The sequence below is a fragment of the Hydra vulgaris genome, chromosome 05 (assembly GCF_038396675.1).
Source record: "Hydra vulgaris chromosome 05, alternate assembly HydraT2T_AEP".
NCBI classification, from domain to species: Eukaryota; Metazoa; Cnidaria; class Hydrozoa; order Anthoathecata; family Hydridae; genus Hydra; species Hydra vulgaris.
The window spans coordinates 32,176,597-32,199,000 of NC_088924.1; the positions used below are offsets into that span (position 1 = coordinate 32,176,597).

Here is a 22,404-nt window from a genome sequence, read left to right on the forward strand (position 1 = left end):
CACCTCAGTTTTTGGTAAGAATATTTAAGAACGACATGAAGTGAATGTTTCCTAATAACTGTGAAATTTTTTTTTGTAAATGATTATTAATTATATACTGAATTTGCTTTATCTTGTGAATAATTAAATGTATAAATGATTTTAAGCATACAGCTTACCCAGCCGGCATTTGGTTCCAAAAGACGTTTTATAAACATTCAAAAGACGTTCAGGACATCTTTTGAACGTTTATGACAATAAAATTAATTAAGTAAAAGAATACCAGCCTGACAATTAGAACTAATTTTTGGAATGTAATGATTTGTTATTAACAAAACTTATCATTAAAAGGTCAATTTTTAGGTCACTTTTTGTTGAAACAAAACTACTATGTTTTACGCAACAACAAAAAAAAAAAATTAGTTTGTTATTTTTTCAATTTTATCAAATTGAACCTTTGAACGATAAAAATTCAAATTTTTTGATTTTAAATTACAGAAAAATATTAAATTTTTTTACTACTTTAAAAAAGCAATTAAAACCACTGCTATTTTAGGACTTTAAACCAGGTAATTTCAATGAAAAACACTGAGTAATTAAAGCATAATTAAAGCTCATATTGCACAAAAATTGTATTTTTAAATAAAGTCAAAACTAAATATTTCTATGATTTGTTTTTCAAACAAATATAAATTGGATTTTTAGCTAACATATTTTTCTTTATAAAAAAATTATTTCATTATTTATTAAAAATTTCAGTATTTTAGCACCAAAATTTCGCGCCACAGATTTATTCATGTCTGATGATATTATTTTAAAAACGCAAAAAAATTAACAGCTTTTTGATTAGATGATAGCCACTAATTAATGCGTATAAATTTGCACTAATTGTACTGGTTCCTGTTATCACCACATAAAGTGGATTCAAATAATACAAAGCAACTTTAACTTCACTGCTTACATCTGAGAAATCTTTAAGTATGCTCATATTACTAAGGTGCTCATATTACCCTAATCTACCCTATTACTAACTTAATGTAAAATATATTATAAAGCATTTACTAACTCAAGTCATAATTAAAGATTTCCATTGGTTTTCTAAACTATGACACTATCTGTACAAAATAAAGTTGTTAAATCAGTTACCTCACAGTGGTCGGAAATGCTTGAAAATGCGAAATAATTCAAAAATACTAATCTTTAAAAAGAAACTCAGTTTTTATGACTTAATAATTTTCAAACCTTCAGGAAAGTATACTTGGAATAATTTCTTTCTAGTGGACTGAATTAATACATTTCGTTCCATTAAAGGAGCCAGGGTAGAAATTAAATTATAGAAATTGAAAAATATCAAAATATTACTGTTTAAATTTACTGTTTAAGGTTAAATTTTTTAATATGTTGATTCTAGTTTTACAAATTTGGAAATAATTTGAAGCAAGATTATTCTTAAAAGAAGCTCAATGTAAATGAATTAACTTGAAAGTCACAGAGAGTAAAAAATGCCAGATCGTTTTCAAAATTGACCAAATTTTAAAAAAAAACTTAGAAAAATTGAATTTCTGGTCTTTGTCCAACTCTGTCCAATTCTGTAAAAACTTCAAAGTATTGATTAAGAATCACTTAACCATATATGCTTAAAATTATACCCCCTACGCCCCCTTTACAAAGTTAAAATATTTCGTTGGCAATCCTGAATTGCGCGGCAAATTTATGTACTTTGCCGTATTTTTATCGCGGCTAAATTTTCACAAAAATTTAAAAAATTAGATAAAAATTTGCAAGGACTTTTGATAAGGATATTGCACAAAAAAAGTTGGGTATTCTTATCCAAAATTGTTTTTAAAAATGCTAAATTTTGGAGAACATTTCGTAAAAATGAACATGCTAATTGCATAGCTTAAATTTTAAGCTTTTCAATGAGTACCCATGATAAATTTTAAGCTTTCCAATAAATACCCATGGGTATTCATTTCCAATAAATACCCATGGGTATTCATTTCCAATAAATACCCATGGGTATTCATTTCCAATAAATACCCATGGGTATTCATTTCCAATAAATACCCATGGGTATTCATTTCCAATAAATACCCATGGGTATTCATTTCCAATAAATACCCATGGGTATTCATTTCCAATAAATACCCATGGGTATTCATTTCCAATAAATACCCATGGGTATTCATTTCCAATAAATACCCATGGGTATTCATTTCCAATAAATACCCATGGGTATTCATTTCCAATAAATACCCATGGGTATTCATTTCCAATAAATACCCATGGGTATTCATTTCCAATAAATACCCATGGGTATTCATTTCCAATAAATACCCATGGGTATTCATTTCCAATAAATACCCATGGGTATTCATTTCCAATAAGTACCCATGGGTATTCATTTCCAATAAATACTGAAATGAATACCCATGGGTATTCATTGGAAAACTAATTAATAATTAATAACTAATTATGTTGCAAGTTACTTTGATTATTCGATTTCTTTCCAATTGGTTAGAAAAAATTTTGTAAATTTGGGAGTTTTAACACATTCATTTTGCTTCCTTTTTTTGCTGCAGCACTAGTTTTGTTCAACATCTTTTATGCTCAACATCCATGTTTTTCCTTTTGAAACATTTGGAAATTAATAACACAATAGTACAGTATATCTTTCTGTACTTTTCAAAGCTTTGCAGTGGCATCCAGAATGGCCGACACTTTTTGTTTAAATGAAAATTTTTAAGAAAAAGAAAAAAAAAGTGGTTTTAATAAAAGTTTTTAAAGGGAAAAATGGAAACATATAAATTTAAAGAAAAGAACAAAGAAAAAGAAAATAAATAAGAAAAAATTAAAAAGAATTGAAAGAAAAAAAAAAATTAAAAGTAATAAATAAACAACAAAGTAATCAAAAAAGAAAACAACAAAGGAAGTTAAAGTAATGTAATATGAAAGAACATAAATGATGAAAAAAACAATAACAATTTATTAAATCAAATCAAAATTCGAATAAAAAAGAACTGATAAAGATCCTTTTTAATATATATACTTTAAAAGTGTTATGATTCTAGATATGTGTCCTTCCATTTATTTTCTTATGTATTCATCAGTTTGTGCATATATATATATATTAGGTAACCAAAAAAGTTCTTGCGGTTTTTGGTAATTGAATTGTTTTTAGCATTTTTTACAACACCCACATCGCACAAGGCAAGTAGCTTTGTTGCGTAATAGAACGCGTGTGTCACGCGCAGTTGCTGCATATATTGTGTAGGCTTGTAACGAGCTTACAGGAAAGGTTTTGTGTAAAGAAAGGATGGCAACCCAACCAACGATTATTCGATCTTGCTTACTTTACGAGTTCAAACTTGGAAGGAATGCAACACAAGCGGCCAAAAACATCTGCACAGCATTTGGAGAAGGTACAGTAAGTGAACGCACAGCACAGAAGTGGTTTCAGCGATTCTCTTCGGGAGATGAGTCCATCGAAGACCTGCCGCGTTCTGGACGCCCATTGTTGGTTGATGAGGATGAACTGAAGGACGCTGTCGAGTCTGACTCCAGCCAAACTTGCCAAGAACTTGCAGTGAGGTTTGCTGTGAGTGTTGAAACCATACACCTGCATCTGCATGCGATTGGGAAAGCGTGGAAGCTGAGTTGGTGGGTTCCTCACAAATTGTCGATTGACAACAAGAAGCAACGGCTTACGATCTGCACATCACTCTTATCACGCCACAATGTTGAGCCTTTTCTTAATCGTTTATTGACATGCGACGAAAAATGGATTGTGTACAACAATACCAAGCGTTGCTACCATTGGTTGTCCCCCGATGACCCCATCCCAAAGACACCCAAGCCCAATCTCCACGAGCGGAAGGTTTTGCTCTGCATTTGGTGGACTACAGCTGGTGTGGTGCATTACGAGCTGCTCCCAACAGGCCAAACCATTACTGGACTGGTCTACTCAGCACAGCTGCAACGAGTTCACGACCTGTTGCTTGTAAAGCAGCCTGCACTGGTGCACAGGAGAGGAGTTCTGCTTCTCCACGACAACGCGAGACCGCACACCGCTCGCGTGACTCAGGACAAGCTCCAAAGCCTTGTTTGGGAGAGTTTGCCTCATCCACCATACTCGCCAGACCTCTCCCCTACTGATTTCCATTTTTTCCTTTCCCTGGGAAGTCATTTAAAAGGACAGCAGTTCCGAGACCAGGACGCGGTTGAAATGTAGTTGAAAGCTTTTATAGACTCAAAGGACCGAGAATTTTTTAGAAGTGGAATAAATAAGCTTGTTTTACGTTGGGAAAAGGTTTTAGATGCTAATGGTGACTATTTTGATGAATAAATGTACTTACTTTTGTCGTTTTGTGTGTTTTTATTATATACAGAAAAACCGCATGAACTTTTTTGGTTACCTGATACATATATACATATATATATATATATATATATATATATATATATATATATATATATATATATATATATATACATATATATATATATATATATATATATATATATATCAGGCCTTGTTACGAGATTTCGCTGCGTAGTGAAAATGCGTAACGCATTTCTAAGTTACTCAACTCATCAAATATATTTTGCATTGTTAGAAGTTATATTGCGTCACTCGCGTCTTTTCAAGTACCGCATTGTAATTAAAGTTATTTTATTAACACGTTAAAAATCATACAAACAGTTTGTTTTTTTCTCACTATAACAAAAGTTACAAATAAAATCTAAGTTCTTATATAAAAAATTATTTTTATTATTTTTTTCAAATATGAACTAAATTTTACTTTGAAAAAAATATTTTTTTCATGAAACATAAAATAATGTTTGTTTATTTTCTTATGATTTTTATGTTTATTTTCTTATGATTTTGGTTTTTGGTTATTTTATTAACTGTTAATAAATTTTTTCTTATTTAATATATGAACTCATTTTAATGTTTTTAAACAAGAAAGTTTTTTTTTTTGTTTATCAGTTACCGATAACATATTCGTGATCATAATTTATTTTTATAAATTAAACGAACGTCATTAAAACTTTACGTTATTGAATTAACAATAAACAAAATATCTTATTAATAAAATATTTACATCAAAATAAATCGTGCATTTTTTAAACTATTATGACTAAAAATAAATTTTATATTTAAAAGAAATTTATATATTTAATTCCTTAAGATAAAACTTAAAACACCTAATTTTTTTAACTAATTTTTAACAACAACAAAAAAATTATTTAACAAACTGTTTCTTTAACAAAAAATCTATTAGTTTACAATTGCGGTTAAATACTTACGACTTTATTTCTTCTGAATAAACGTCACGTTAACGACAATCAAAAGATAATTTAAATATTTTAAAAGATATAAGTTTTTGCGTAGCGCAAAACTGCTGAATGCGTAGGCAAATCGCCTTTTCGCAAGCAAAATGCGAGCTGCGTAGCGCTTCTTAACAAGGCCTGATATATATATTGTTTGTTTGTTTGTTTGTTTTAGTTGTATTAGTAAATATTTTTTTAGTAGTCACTGTTTTTATCACCTGTATTATTAACATTAATACTAATTAATATTAATTATCATTAATGCTTGTAGGACTTGTAGGCGGCATCCTGCAATAGTAACCTAACTGCCAACCTAAAAGTTTCTATGTAAATATGTAAAAAATAAAGAAACATACAGAATATATGAAATAGTAACCACTTTATATGTAAAAAGTTTTTTGCCAATTTTATTTCTGTTGTTATGGTGAAAGCTATGTGTTGAAAATTTTGTACCAACTAAAAATAGTTTAACGTTGGCAATTTATTGTTAACCTTATTTTATCTAATTCTGAGGGCAGGTTTATATAGTAGCATCATTATCATGGTCATTAAAATTTGGTAACGGCAATATTTAAATCAGTGATAAAAATGAGAATGTCCAAGTATTAGTAGTAATAAAAATATTTTGTAGTAATAAGTTGGAAATATTTTAAATTGATAGGGCATGCCATTGGTTTAATACCACAAATCTAATTATAGAGATTAAGAAAATATAGTTAATAAGTAACATTTAATGCATATTTTTTTGTTTGTTCAATAAATACTATTTAATTTTATTGAGGTTTAACTTTTGTTCAGAAAGATTTTATCAACATTAAATGTTCTGTAATTTTTTTTATTCTTAGTTAAACATACAAAAAAGTAGAAATGATGATGCTGGAAGCTACACAGAGTTAGTTCGAGACTTTCTTGATCCATCAGAATTTCACAGAGCTGTTCGTAAACAAGGGATAAGTTTTTTTACTGGTGTTCCAGATTCTTTACTGAAAGACTATTGTGCTTATGTCACTGCAAATGAAGCTGAAGGTTCTCATGTAATATCTGCCAATGAGGGCTCAGCTGTTGCACTTGCTGCTGGATATCACTTTGCAACTGGGAGAACTGCCTTAGTTTACTTACAGGTAGTTTTTAATAGGGTTAGGACTATTGTAATGGTAATTGTAAAAATTAAATACAATTACACATTACAATACAATAATATTGTATTGTAATATTACAGAAACAATAAAAAAAATTATTTTGGTATTGTATTGCTGTGATGAAAAACAATTACAATAAGTATTCTATTGTTTTTTTTCTAACAATACAATAAAATTCGAGAACTATTGTATTAGATTGTTTTAATGAAATAAAATTACAATAACTATTGTATTGTTTTGATGAAAACAAATACAGAATAAAACTATTGAACAATTATAATAAAACTATTGTAGTGTATTACTTTACATTAAAGTAGAAAAGCTAACGTATTTTAGCGTATTTATATTCATCTCTTACGAACTTAGTATAATTTTTGCTATTTTTTATTTACGAATTTGCAATATATTGCAAATTTTATTTTTTACATATTTAGATTTCGCATCACCTATCTTGTTATTAATTTGATGAGCATTCTGTAGTTTATTATTGTAAAATATTCTGTAATTTTTAAACTTAAAATAACTATTCACTTCATTTTTATTATTTATTTTACCTTTCTTAGGACGTATTTTATGTTGAATCGCTGTCTTAGGTCTGCTGAATCTCTTTCAATTGCAGAAAAATGGTGGTTTCCTTTTTTTTGATCCCGTTAACTTTGATTTTCAATATTTAAAATTGCCCAATTTACCATTCTGGCTCCCCTTCCCCCTCCCATTATGTTTCAGTAAAATAGAATCAATCATTAAATATTAGTTGTACCCTATTTCACGGGTACAAGGGTATATAGTCGGCAACTGGACTATTAAAACATTAAATTTTGACATTAAAATAATTTTTTTTATTGCAATAAAATCATTTATTTAAAAAAATTAGATTTAAATATATTGTTATTGTATTACAAAGACGAATTACAATACAATACTTATTGTTATTGTAGTGGGTCATTACAGTATTTTTTTTTTTTCAGATATTGTTATTGTTTTATAAAGATGAATTGCAATACAATATTTATTGTTATTGTATTACAGAATTACACTAGTTGTAAATCACAAGTATTGTTATTGTTTCTAAATTAAGTTAATACAATAACAATAATTATTATTACTGTTGTTTTCATTACAATTACAATAGTCCTAACCCTAGTTTTTAATATGGTTTTTAGAAAATAATGTTTTTTTAATATGGTTTTTAGAAAATAATGTTTGCTATTGTTTTGAACATCTTGATCTTTTAGTCAATTTTTTTTCATCAAATGCTATATTTAACATTCTTAATTTTAATTTAAAATGTTTGACCAAATGAAACACTTGTAAGAAAAAAGCAGGGATCATTTCAGTGTAGTTTGACCCCATTTGAATCCATAAATCATTTATTTAAAAAAATTAGATTCAAAAAAGTTAGATTTTCTATTTAAATGATAAAGCAAAAATTATTTTTTTAACAAAGTGAATACAAGAGAATGTGAATTAAATATTTATAATGCTTAATGGAGAGATTTGAATGCAACCCCAGATAATTCTTAAAAAATTAGTTTTACTTAATTTGTGTTAAAAAATTAACAAAAACCAATTTTTAAGTAAAAATGCACACAAACTTTTAACTTTATAAAAAAATTTTTTGGACTTTGAGATAAGCTATCCCAAGAAAACATTTTGTGTACAGTATTATTAACATTAATAAATTGCTGAATATTTATTTAACAAAATAACCATAAAAAAATAAAAAAATTTAGAAATAGTTGTACAAACTTCTGAATTGATTTCTGTTCTACTTCTTTTTCAATCCAACTATCTAATCAATCTCAACTAATCTAATTTACATATAATCTTATTAATTTATAAGTTAATTTGATAAACAATGGTTGTATAAAATTGCTTATGATAACCAGTCACATTTAAAGGCTTTTTAAATATTTTGATAAAATTTTAAAGTTAAAATGGCACAGAAATGGGTTGAAAAGTCGGAATTAATCTCGCATTTGGTAATGACAACCTTCTTGCCAACTTAAAAGTGTTTAAGGTCAGCAAAATAATCACCGACCTTGTTTTTATGTTTTATAGTAAGTTCTTTGTCTAAAATTTTTTTTGAAGACCTGATGCCGACCTCGACAATTTTAAAGTTAGCAATTTATTGCTGACCCCATTTTTCCTAATTCCGAGTGCTGAATAAAGTAGCAAACAGTATTTATGGAAAATAGCTCCATGATCAGTAGCAGAGAAATAGCAAGAAGAAAGTTTTAGAGAGTTATATCAAAAATACTTTGAAAATGTTTAAAATGACAGGTGGTATCTAGCAACATGCAGGTGGTATCTAGCAACATGCAGGTGGTATCTAGCAACATGCAGGTGGTATCTAGCAACATGCAGGATCAAGAAAGTTAATTAAAAACTAAAGAGCGCAAAAACAGTATTTTATTCCATCAAGTAATCCCCAAGGTTAAATTATTGTGAACTTACCAACACGTTCAACTAAAACCTTGAAAAATGATTTTCTTCAATAACAGTTGTCACAAATTTACTTAGGAAAATTAGTTTTTATGCAGCTGTAGGAAAACCAGAGATCAGCTCAGATTAATGCAATGTAAGGAAAGTATTGGGTGATCTTTGAAAAAGTTCAAGGAAGTTTTAGTGATGAAGTAACTTTGCAGTAATAAATAGAAAAGGCAAAGTTCTTGTAAAAATATATAAATCTAAAAAGTTATTTCGTTATTGTACTGAAGTTGCAGGGTGGCATTAGGAGTGTTAATATTTTTACCTTGTTTAACTTTCACATAGTGTGTAATATTTACCTAAATTGAGATGCTATAATGAGAACTGCATGATTCAGTAAACACCCTGATTGATCAACATGAATAGTAATAGTTTCAACAAGATATGGGTCCACACAACTTGTACAGTTAAAGTATGATAGATTAATATAAAAATAGATTAATTGCCTTGGCCTGCTCAATCACCTTTATTGGAGTCCAATTGAATCTGTTTGGGCTTGGTTGGAAAATGAATTAGTCAAGGTCTCCACAAGATCTATAAATAGTCTAAAGCAAGAGCTGTATACCATTTAGTGAAGAGTTCCAACTGAAATTTGCAACTATCTTGATGCAAAAAACTAAATTGATGCAAAAAAGATGTGTAGCCTGCTGCTGACTTTGTTGTGCCTAAGTTGATGTTATAGTTTCTTTTATCAATGTTTTTATTTTAATATTAATAATAATATATCAATGCTGAAACAGAGATAATGTATCCCTGTAGAACCTATCACTAGGTTATTGCAGCTGTTACTATAAACATAACCATATAAACAAAGCTGTTTCTTTAGTAGGACAACCACAAAACACCAAACAAGCATTTAATTGTTAACGTCGCTGGCTACAATACCATTGTGAATGTAAATGTTAGTAATCATATCTGGAGGATAAAATAGCCTTAAATGAGTTTAATGATATTGTATTAGTATCTTTGGTTTTTAAGGTATTCCAAAATTTTGCAACTCTGTTTGTAAAAAAATTAAATCTTACTGGACAATTTTTTATTAGTTTAATATTCAATTTATGCCTTTGCCTAGGTGTATGAATCCCAGGTTAATCAATAATTGGAAACGCAAAATTTGACCACTGAATTTTCTCATACCCAGGAACAATTTTATACATTTAGATTAAGACTCCACGCTGTCATCTTATATCCAAACTGGTTAAATTTAAATATCTAAGGCGTTCTTCGTACAATAAATTATTTAATTCTGAAGGGATTTTTGTTACTTTGTGTTGAATTCTTTTAGCCTTTGTATATCTCCTGTCAGATAAGGACGCCATATTACATTTGCATATTCTAAATGTGGTCGTATATATGATTTATACAAAATTTATATCATTTGTACGTTTATCATGCTAAATGTTCTTTTTATCAGACCAATTATGGCATTTGCTTTATTACATGCATTTAAAACTTGCGTTTTCCATTTCAAATCCGATCTTATTGTGATTCCTAAATCTCTTTCTTCATTCAGCAATTCTAAGACTAGTTGTGTGACATCTACTTTATTTATACTATAATTGTACTTAAAATTCTGTTTGCCAATGTGCATATCTTTACATTTGTTGAAGTTTAAGTTGGTTAACCAGTCTTTACACTACTTTAAAATATTATTAATATGGTAATGACATTGTGTCAAATTATTTACTTTAGCTATTATCTTTGAATCATAAAAAATTTTGAATTATTTGAGATGATTTCATTCAAATTGTTAATAAAAATGATAAATAAAATTGGCCCGAGCACGGAACCTTGTGTGGTCTTGAACACCGCTTAAGACCATCACCCAAATTGATATAAGATCACCCATAAGAACTTGTTGTTTACGTGAATATAAGAATCCGCAATCCACTTCACCATCTAAAAAGTTAAGTATGCAGTCCTTTATAATGGATTCCATGACCTTACCTACAATAGAGGTTAAAGATTCAGGTCTATAATTTTCTGCAATTTATCTACTACCCTTCTTAAATAACGGGGTTACATTTGAAACTTTCCAAATATCAGGAAGTTTAGAATAATACTCTTGTAGGGATCTAGTTTTAAAAATTGTTGGTATAAATTTGACACAGTAAAAGTTGGTATCGAACAATCTTTGTTCAAATAGGAGAATTTGGTATTTCATTGTTTTCTTGTTGTAAAAATACTGATTTAAATTGATTATTTAATTGATTGACAATATCAAACCCGTTAGTTAATGACTTACCATCTTGATTATTTGATCTCCTAATATAGCCATGAGCTGATTGCTGATGTTTAACATACAAGTAGAATTGTTTTGGCTTATATCTAAAGTTTTTTATTAATTGTATTTCATATTTCCTCTTTGATAGCTTTATTTGTTTTTCAACGTCTTTTTTAAATAACTTATACTGTTGCATTTGTGGTTCAAATTTCCAACCAGAATTTCTATTAAACTTCCATAAAGTATTTTTACTCTTAATTAGTGACCTCATTAGATAGCCATTTTAAATTTAGTTTATATAACTTGTGCTAATGACTGGTATATATTTATTACATGCAGATGTATAACAATCCAAAAATCTTTTATAAGATATTTCAATATCATGCTCATTGAAAACTTCCATTCAATTTGTGAAAAATATTTGTCTATTTGTTTATAATTACCTCATTTATAATTCAAATGAAGATTTGTAAAATTTGATCAATTTTTATCATTTAAATAAAAGTCCCACGTTAAAACTAAATAATTTTTATTTTTTGCGCTGATTGGCTCGTAATTGATATTGAAAACTCTAACTGGTGATTTAGACATAATAAGATCTAGCACACTTGTTAAAATACCTTCACTAAGCTGAAATGTTGGTTTTAGTACAAATTGATGCAATCTGAGTCTAAAAATATATCAACAAAAATATGAGCATCTGAATGATCAGGTCCTGATATTGGTACTTATACCATTGTAATCCCATGTTATTTCCGGATAATTAAAATCACCACACACAAGTTATGCTTGAATAGATTTTGGCTATACAGCTTGAGGTTAATTTCATTGATTCATTGATTTGGTTCGATTAAGTTATATGGAGGATGATAAATTCATCCTAATAAAATTTTTTCTGTACCAATAACTAATTCACACCAAATTTGTTCGATTAAGTTCGATAGACCAGTTATGGAAACTTCAGAACATGATAGATGATTTTTAAAATATATTACTACGCCTCCCACGTTTTTCTACAAACCAATCTTTTCTATATGATGTATAACCCTTCAGATATGTTAACGACTGTAGTGTCCACCATGTTTCTTGTTACAAAAATAATATCTGGATCATCGTTTTCTCAACAAACTCAACAATTACCGGTGGTGGTTTGCTTGAATCTTTAGATCATAATTGTATGGTTCTGTTGGTTTGAAAACTCAAATTTTTGATAATTTTACTTATTTTACTTTTATCATCATATTAATCTGTTTTAGTATACCAGATGGTATACCAAAAATAATTAAGTTTTTTTCCTTTCTGGATATGTCAAATGATTCTTGAGAAATCATATTTGTCAAATTAATATGCTCCATTGATTTAGGTTTAACACCTGTAACAATACTTGACCATGCATTACCAGCACTAACAATACTGTTTGAACTGTTTACTAAACTTCGTAGTTTACCAATTTCATTATTTAGACCATGAATGATTTTGTACTTCTCATCATTTTGTTTTTCTAAAATGCAAAATTTTTTTACCATATCATCAAAATCTTTGGATGAAACTGTTGCCATTTGACTTTAAGATTGTTCAAGAATATTTATTTTAGTCGTCAAACCATCAATTATTTGTTTGAGATACTGTACTCATTTTAATTCTCTTGTAATAGCTTTTATTTATTATTGTTTTTCTTACAATAAAAAAAACATCTGCCATCTTTAAAAGCGGCGCATTGTTCTGTTTTTTTATTTTGTTCCAATAACATTTTTATAAATACTTATATATTTTTTATTATGTTGTTATAAGATTTTTATAATTGTTAGTCATCCAATATGCAAGATTTGTTTAAGAAATATTTTATTTTAAAATTAAAAGCCATCTTTAGTTTTATAATTCCAAGTTATGAGCCAAAAACATTTTTATTTTATAATTTTCATTGTTTTAAACTTTAAAATTTATTCTAAATTCTTTTTTTCAAGTATTATATATAGACATGAATATTAATTGCAGAAAAAGAACAGATATTGTTGTAAAAAGTAAGAAATAAGTTTATAAAATCTTCATAAATTCAAAAAAAATAATTTTTTTTTGCTCACAAAAAGGTTATTTCTCAGTGATATATTGCTATATAACTTTATAAAACTGAGTATTGCTATAAAACTTCTTTTTTAATAAATTTTCTTAATAATTTTTTTTTGTAAGGGTAACCTGCTCAAGACAGTAACCTTGATAGCCTGACACTAACCTTGATAACCCCTACTTTAAGAGAGTATTAAGTTTAGTTCAACTCTATTAAAAAAAAAAAAAAAGCTTAAAAATAAGTAAAATTCATATGCACCTTTTAAAGTGAATTGTTATTTTTTTGTTATCTTAAAGTTATGCCAGTTTATAGTTTTTACCAATTTTTGCCCTAAAACAATTTATATAGCCATAATTACAACAAGCAAAAGATTTTTAATTTAGAGTTAATCATTTTTTTCTGTTGTGTTTTCAGATAGAACAGAAATAGTTAAAAAATATATAAACTTACTGTAAAGTGGGTGGAGGTTGTGATTTGTTTTTGGTTTAGGAAAATGCTGAAAAATATAAGAAGCATAATAAAAGCGCTTCCTGAAATAACACATTTTGAAAGGAAAAAATTAAAGAGATTTGCAGTCTCAATAAATATCGATGGGGAAATAAAGTTACTTGGCATTCCAGCTAGAGTGAATTAAAAATTTCTGCCAGGTGAATAAAAAAGAGCAATTGCTTTTACTTAGTGTTTTTAGAGTTATTGGATTTTTGCGAGAACCTTTAATTTGTTAGTTCCTAAAGTTGCTTTTAATTTTGTTTTTGATAATTGGACATTCATTTTATTATTTTGCAACTTTATTTTAGTATTTTTTAACTTTCCATATATGTATGTATATATATATATATATATATATATATATATATATATATATATATATATATATATATATATATATATATATATATATATATATATATATATATATATATATATATATATATATATATATATATATATATATTTTACAATTCATCTCCCCAAAGCCAAGAAGGCCACTACAGATGAGGAGGCTACTTGTGGTTATAACCCTCTCTCAACTCTAACTCCGAAACACGAACCTTGACGAACAAGGCTGCTGCGCGGAGAAACAAGTTGAGCGCGGTACTACCAGGGGCGTGGCGGTAATCGAACTCGGAACCTCTCGCTTATGAAGCGAGCGCTCTACCACTACACCACTACCGCATATATATATATATTTATGTATATATGTATATATATATATATTTATGTATATATGTATATATATATATATGTATATATATATATATATACATATATATACATATATATATATATATATATATATATATATATATATATATATATATATATATATATATATATATATATATATATATATATATATATATATATATATATTAGAGTGCATCCAACGCCAATACGTTCAAAAATTGATCTGTCTCTATTTTTAAAACAGCTATTGGTTCTCACAAGACACTCTGTTAAATCTTTTCAAAATTGAAACTTGCAACGAGACCCTGAACAGAAAAAAAAAGGTTTTTCAAAAGTATGTCATGTTGGGTCTCAAAAGAAGCAAAATTTCATAAAAGTTTCGAAAATAATAAAAATTTTATACAAGAGTTATTATTCTAAGTCTTATTGCATAAAAATTATTATTCTTTAACAAAAAGTTAAAAAACAAACATTTTTTCACGGTTTTTGCAGAAATTTTTTTCAAGGTATTTTTAACAAAAAATGATAATTATTTTTGAAATTTTTATAACGTTTCGCTTCTTTTGAGACCCAACATGACATACATTTGAAAAACTTTTTTTCCTTCTGTTTAGGGTCTCGTTGCAAGTTTCAGACTTGAGGTGGCCCTCCTAAATCTTATTCAATTTTTAAAAAATTTAACAGAGTGTCTTGTGAGAACCAATAGAAAGTTTAAAAAATATGGACAAATTAATTTTTGAAAGTGTGAGGCATTGGATGCACCCTAATATATATGTATGTATGTATGTATGTATGTATGAAAAATTAAAAAATTGTAAAATAAAATTGCAAAATAATAAGTTATATGCAAATATAAATTATATTGATAAAGTTATATTGCAAAATAATATATATATATATATATATATATATATATATATATATATATATATATATATATATATATATATATATATATATATATTAGTCTTGTTGTTGTCATAGTCTTCTTTGTTTGAAATTTAATGCCAGCCCACAATAAAGCGCTGGCGTGACGGTCATTTTTAGGTTGATGATATAAAAAATTCTTCTCTTTTTTTGCTATTAAAATAGAAGCAACAAAAAGAATGCTTTAAATAAATACTATATGAAATAATAAAAGAAAAACTGTTAAAACAAACATTTTAAATAAATACTATATGAAATAATAAAAGAAAAACTGTTAAAACAAACATTTTAAATAAATACTATATGAAATAATAAAAGAAAAACTGTTAAAACAAACATTTTAAATAAATACTATATGAAATAATAAAAGAAAAACTGTTAAAACAAACATTTTAAATAAATACTATATGAAATAATAAAAGAAAAACTGTTAAAACAAACATTTTATTTATATTCTAAAATGCTTTTATTTTTTTGTCAAGCACTTTTTTATGCACTCGACAAAGTTTTTGTTTGGGTGCGGGCAAGTGCAAAAAAGCTTGAGCACGAAAACATTGACTAAACAGAAAAACAATAAAAAATGGCAAAAAAAGTAAACAAAGAAAAATATTTAATATTAAACAAAATAGTTAGAATAAAAACAAAAAGACAAACTATTTCTAAAATTCTAAATGAAATAATTAAAAAAATCCTGGCAAAGCAAACAATTAATTCAAATTTTAGATAAATTAACTAAAAAAAAACAGTAAAAAAATAAAAACTGCTTAATATAAATGTTAAACAAAATAATTAAAATAAAAACAAAAAGACAAACGGTTTTTTTAGATTCTAAATGAAATAATTAAAAAGAATGTTTAATCTTGCAATAATCGCAAAACTAATGTTTAATTTAAATTCTAAATAAAATAATTACATTAAGAACAGCAAAATGAACATTTTATTTAATTTCTAAATAAGATAGTTTAAATAAAAAAAACGCAAAAAAAAATGTTTTATTTCAATTCTAAATAAAATAACTCATACATAAAAGTGTTTTCATGATTTTTCACAAGACTATTTGATAAACAAAAAAGAATTGCTGCAATTATAAAAAAAAAAAAATGCTTTTATTTTTTTGTCAAGCACTTTTTTATGCACTCGACAAAGTTTTTGTTTGGGTGTGGGCAAGTGTAAAAAAGCTTGAGCACGAAAACATCGACTAAACAGAAAAACTTATATTTTTTATATATATATATATATATATATATATATTAGGATGGTGCTTAAAACAACTTATTTTAAAAATGTCAGCTGACAACCGACAACCCCTAAATGTGTTTTATATAATAAAATAATACTAGATTTAAAAAATTTTTGAATAAAAAATATTTTTACGGGTGCCACAAGGCCCTTATACATCAAACAGGTTCCTAATATTATAAAAAAAAAAGTTTTTTAAAAGTATGTCATGTTGGGTCTCAAATGATGCAAAAATATATAAAAATTTCAAAAATATAAATCATTTTATAAATATATTATTATTGTAGATTTTAGTAAATAGAAAATGACATTTTTTAATTTATAACAAAAAAAGGGAATTTAACAAGATTTTTTTAATTATAATTTTTTTATCTCTGCTTTTTATAAAACAATGATTATTTTTGAAATTTTTACATAATTTTGCTTCATTTGAGCCCCAACATGATATACTTTTGAAAAACTTTTTTTTTATAATATTAGGAACCTGTTTGATGTATAAGGGCCTTGTGGCACCCGTAAAAATATTTTTTATTCAAAAATTTTTTAAATCCAGTATTATTTTATTATATAAAACACATTTAGGGGTTGTCAGCTGACATTTTTAAAATAAGTTGTTTTTAGCACCACCCTAATATATATATATATATATATATATATATATATATATATATATATATATATATATATATATATATATATATATATATGTATATGTATATATATATATATATATATATATATCAAAGGTGTACACTCGTGGTTGCCTAACGGTACCAGACCACAGAACTATGTTGAGGGCGACTAAAAATATTTGTTTGATGATTATTTTTTTTTAGTTAAAGATTAAAAGAAAAGTAATCTAAAATAATAATAAAACTTTGTTTTTAAAGTCACTGTCAAATTTTGTTTTCTGTATTTTTTATTATTAATTAAAACATAAGAAAATTGTAAAAGTGTTTCAACATTTTTAATAAAGTACTTAGATTTAGAGATTAAGTAATGAAATTACTGTTTAAGATTAAGAGATTAAGTAATGAAATTACTGTTTAAGATTAAGAGATTAAGTAATGAAATTACTGTTTAAGATTAAGAGATTAAGTAATGAAATTTTTTTTGCCAAAAAAAAAAAAATACTCAGGCCTCATCAAGAAGCATTACACAGCTCGCTTTTTTTGTAAATGCCGAAAGCAAAAACTTTTTTATTGAATATTTAAATTATCTTTTAACATCATTTATGTGACACTTATTCCGAATGTATTAGGTCAACAAAAAAAAAGCATTTAGCTGCAATTAAAAATTTTTTAAAGAAACAAATTGTTTTATAAAAGGTTTTTTTAATTTTTATAGACTTTGAATTAAATATGATTTTAAAAATTTAAGTTTAGTTTTGAAAGAATGTATAATAGTAAAACATTGAATATAAAATTTAGTTTCAAATGAATGTAAAATAGTTTTGCAGTTTTTAATAAAGTTTTTTTCTAATCGTCTGCTAACTAATTTATTATGTAAAATATAAGTCGCTCCATCATAGATTAGATAGATTATTATATATACTTAAAATAAATAAATAAATTGTGATAAACAAACAAATGATTATGTTAAGTAAAAGATTGTTTTAAGAAATAAATTTAAGGAAATTTAAGCTTTTTCAAAAACCGAATTTAGATTCTATCAATAACTTTAGCTATATTATTTTAAATAATTTTAAGCGATGTTTTAAAATTAAATTTGATTACAACACGATACTTTAAAATACTTTTAAATATGAATAGTTTTTAAATTATTTCTAGTCTACACTTAGCCCTATAATGAAAAATGACTAGCAATGACTAGCCCTATAATGAAAAATGACTAGCAATGCGAGAAATCCACTGAATGCGAAAATTTTTATAAGAAATGCAAAGGGCAACTCAAATAGTCTGAGTTTTGGTCAGTCACTCGTCTAGTAGTCTGAGTGTACACCCCCGTGTATATATATATATATATATATATATATATATATATATATATATATATATATATATATATATATATATATATGTATGTATATATTTTATATTTGCTTTGTTATCACTATTTTTTTTTAGTTAACATTATTATCGGTCTGATTTCCACTAAAAGCAGCCATTTTTATTCATACAAGTAAAAACAAGCAATTTTTATTTGTAGTGGCATAAAGCATTTACTTCTTAGCTGAAGCAATTATTTATGAGCAAAAGCAAAACTTTATATACGGTGAAAGCAATTACTCATATATTTTTGAGTAATTGCTTTCACCATTTGCATTTACTTTTTAGCTTTTACTTTTTTGAAACGACATTAAAAGTTTAAAAGTATAAAATCATTAAAACTATTAAAATAGAGGAAGATGGCGCTTAACCAAGTCCTTTTTTTCTAGAGATTACCAAGAACTATTGAAACAGACTTTTATGTTATTATGTCCTAAAAGAGTTTTTCAAATTTATTTCTCAGGGTGCATGTCTCATGTTTTATGCATGTTTTATGTTCAAGGCCATCTATTATCTCAAGATTTAGCTGTTTAGTTTGCAGCTTCTTATGAAATAACTTTTTTTTTCTTTTTATTAAAAACATTTTTACTTAATGCTGCACTTTTCAAGATATAAAAGACTATTTGCAAATAAGAAATTACAGAGAACAATTTCTTTGCTTCCAAAACATTTTAAAAGAGCATCGCGGAAATATTATACCAAAGGAATCTCATCAATTATACCTGGATGGGACTTGGGTTTCAGTTGCACTTTTAGATCAAGATCTTTTATTTGCAGAAAGTGTAAATGTTGCAAAAATGCTCTACTCAAATCCAGTTCCTGAAAGCAAAATAAAGAAAATGTATTTTTATTATATATTTATTTTATTTAATTTACCTCCCCAAGACTCCAGAGGAGGCCACTACAGTCAGGAGGCTACTCAATTTTTATCTTAACTCTAAAAACATGCGTTAAACAGATTAAGTGCTATACTTTGAGATGCGCATGTTGAATTTGAACAACAAACCTTTTGATCGTGAACCGAATATTCCATGACTTGTCTATCTCATCTTATTGCTGATAAAATATTGAATTGAAAACATAATTTACTAATATTAAATGGATAATATTATTTGCTTTTTTACTAAATTGTTTATCTACAGAAACACCACAAAAATCATTTAAAATTATGAGCGACGATATCTTGCATATATTTGCCTAATCTTAAAACAACCGTGCTTATAGCAACTCTATCCCTACTCTTGTTTTGTAGTTAGCACTAAATGATTTTGAAAAAAGCAGATTTTAATGAGAAACTATTATTTAACTATTAAGGTTAATTTCCACGGCAGGTCACCTCCAATTATTTTTTAGAGTAATTTGAAGGTTCTTATCAGGTGTTTGAAATTTTGTTTTCCACTCAATCCCAGGTATTCCCAAGAAAAATTTCTCAATCCCCATATTCTGGTCATTCCTATCAGTAACAATATAACAATATAACTAGATTTGATCAGACTATCAATGCAATTAAAATGTGTGCTTTAAAAATGTTATTTTATTAAATGCTTAACAAAAGTTAATTTGCAAGGTTCTTTTATTTATTAACAAAATAGTTTGCAGGGTTTTATTTATTTGTTTAAATGGCTGAGCATGCAATTAAAAATTTAATTTTTCAAGAACTCAGGCCTTGGAAATATTGTTAATCCTATGATGTCTCTCGCTACACCATCTGTATACAGTGTTCCAATGCTGTTGTTGTTAGGATGGCGAGGTGAACCTGGAAAACGAGATGAACCTCAACATGTCACAATGGGTCAAGCAACACCCGGAATTCTTGGTGGGATTTATTTTTTTAATTTTGCTAAATTTTAAATTTTAAACTCTATTGCTTTTCACTGATTTATTACACAATTTATTACACAATTTATTACACAATTTATTACACAATTTATTACACAATTTATTACACAATTTATTACACAATTTATTACACAATTTATTACACAATTTATTACACAATTTATTACACAATTTATTGTTAATATGAATAATAAGCAATGTAACTAAAATGTTAACAAATTTAACTAATAAAAATCTCCATATTTGGTTAATTTTGTCTTTTCACCACTTCTAGACAAGATTGTTTAAAATTGAATTATTGAAACTTTTACTTTTTCCCAAGGATATTTTGCAAAATTACTTGTGTGTGGATCAAAAAAAATTTAATAAAAAATATACTATAGAGTGTTTAGGTAACAAATTTTTACCCTATTTTTGTTTCATTATTTTATATGGCGTTTTCAGAAGAAGAAGAAAAAAAAACAAAGAATAATGAAAGAAAAGATTGCTGCCCTATGCCAAACCCTCAGTAAATATAGCAGTACTCCCTTGCGGCAGCAGGCTGTAAGTCAATGTATGAAAAAACATTGACATATGGCCTGAAACCCCCAGCAGCAGGCTCTTTTAGTTTGATGTCAGAGTTGTTATCTAAACACACATTCATAGTTTTTTTTTAATGTCCACTCTCACCTTCTAAATGTGTTCTATATAATAAAATAATACTAGAATTAAAAAGTTTTCAAAACAAAGAATATTTTTAGGGGTAGTCCAAGACCCTTAAACATCAGACGGGTCCCTATAATAATAAAAAAAAACAGTTTTTCAAGAGTATATTATGTTGGGTCTCAAAAGAAGTGAAATTATATAAAAACTTAAAAAATAATCATTATTTAAAATCATAAAAAAGTTATTATTTTAGATTTCATTGCCTAGAAAATAACATTCTAAAACTAAAAATGTGCATTTTTACAAAAAAAAAAATTTTCTTAATGTCTTTTTATAAAATGATTATTTTTGAAATTTGTATATAATTTTGCTTCTTTTGAGACCCAATATGATATACTTTTAAAGAACTATTTTTTTGATAATAATAGGGACCCATCTGATGTTTAATGGTCTCGGGCTAGCTCTAAAAAATTTTTTTTTTCAAAAATTTTTTAATTCTAGTATTAGTTTATTATATAGAACACATTTAGAAGGTGTATATATATATATATATATATATATATATATATATATATATATATATATATATATATATATATATATATATATATATATATATAGACACACACACACACACACACACACACACACACACACACACACACACACACACACACACACACACACACACACACACCAGTGTATATACCATATATCAGGTTGGTCATTTTTAATTTTTCCCAAAAAATGTAAACATGTTTTTTCTTTAAAAATTTATTGTTAAAGAACAGAAAAAAGTTTAAAAACTTGAAAAATATATATTTTTTAATTTGATAGATTGCCTTCCCCTAACCTAAACCCTCAGTCAATTTTAAATTTTTGAATGAGGTCACATGACAACATAGCACTTGACTAAAGATGTCAGGCCAAGTTGTGCACATTTGGACTTGTTACTTATGTATTACTATGGCTTATTATGTATTATTATGTATTATTATGATTTATTATGTATTATTATGACTTGTAGTTATTGTAGCTTGTAACTAATGTTTTTATGTCATTTGGTGTTTTACTCCTCTCTACTTTATTCAAGTAGAGCACAGACATAGGTAGATTTTTTTTATGGCCGTCATTCCATATGAAATCATCCACAAAATAAAATTTTGTCACTCATATGTCTCAGAATTGTTTTCTTTTTACATCATTTGCACTCCATATTAAACAAATGATAACTCCAAAATTTTAGATAAAAAAGTACACGGTGTGTTAAGGTATTGTCTGTTGAAATAATGCTGTTTCAACATTTTCATGATTATCTGAGAAGGC

At 26.6% G+C, this 22,404-nt stretch overlaps 1 protein-coding gene across 1 annotated transcript in view; it reads left to right on the forward strand.

The window, feature by feature from the left end:
- The window catches only part of LOC100197891 (phosphonopyruvate decarboxylase), a 51,923-nt gene that overhangs the window by 14,942 nt on the left and 14,577 nt on the right, over positions 1–22,404 (forward strand). Inside the window, exons 3-4 of the mRNA XM_065797921.1 lie at positions 6,159–6,434; positions 20,251–20,410. Of these exons, the coding sequence (XP_065653993.1) occupies positions 6,159–6,434; positions 20,251–20,410 (436 nt within the window). The remainder of the gene's footprint in view (positions 1–6,158; positions 6,435–20,250; positions 20,411–22,404) is intronic.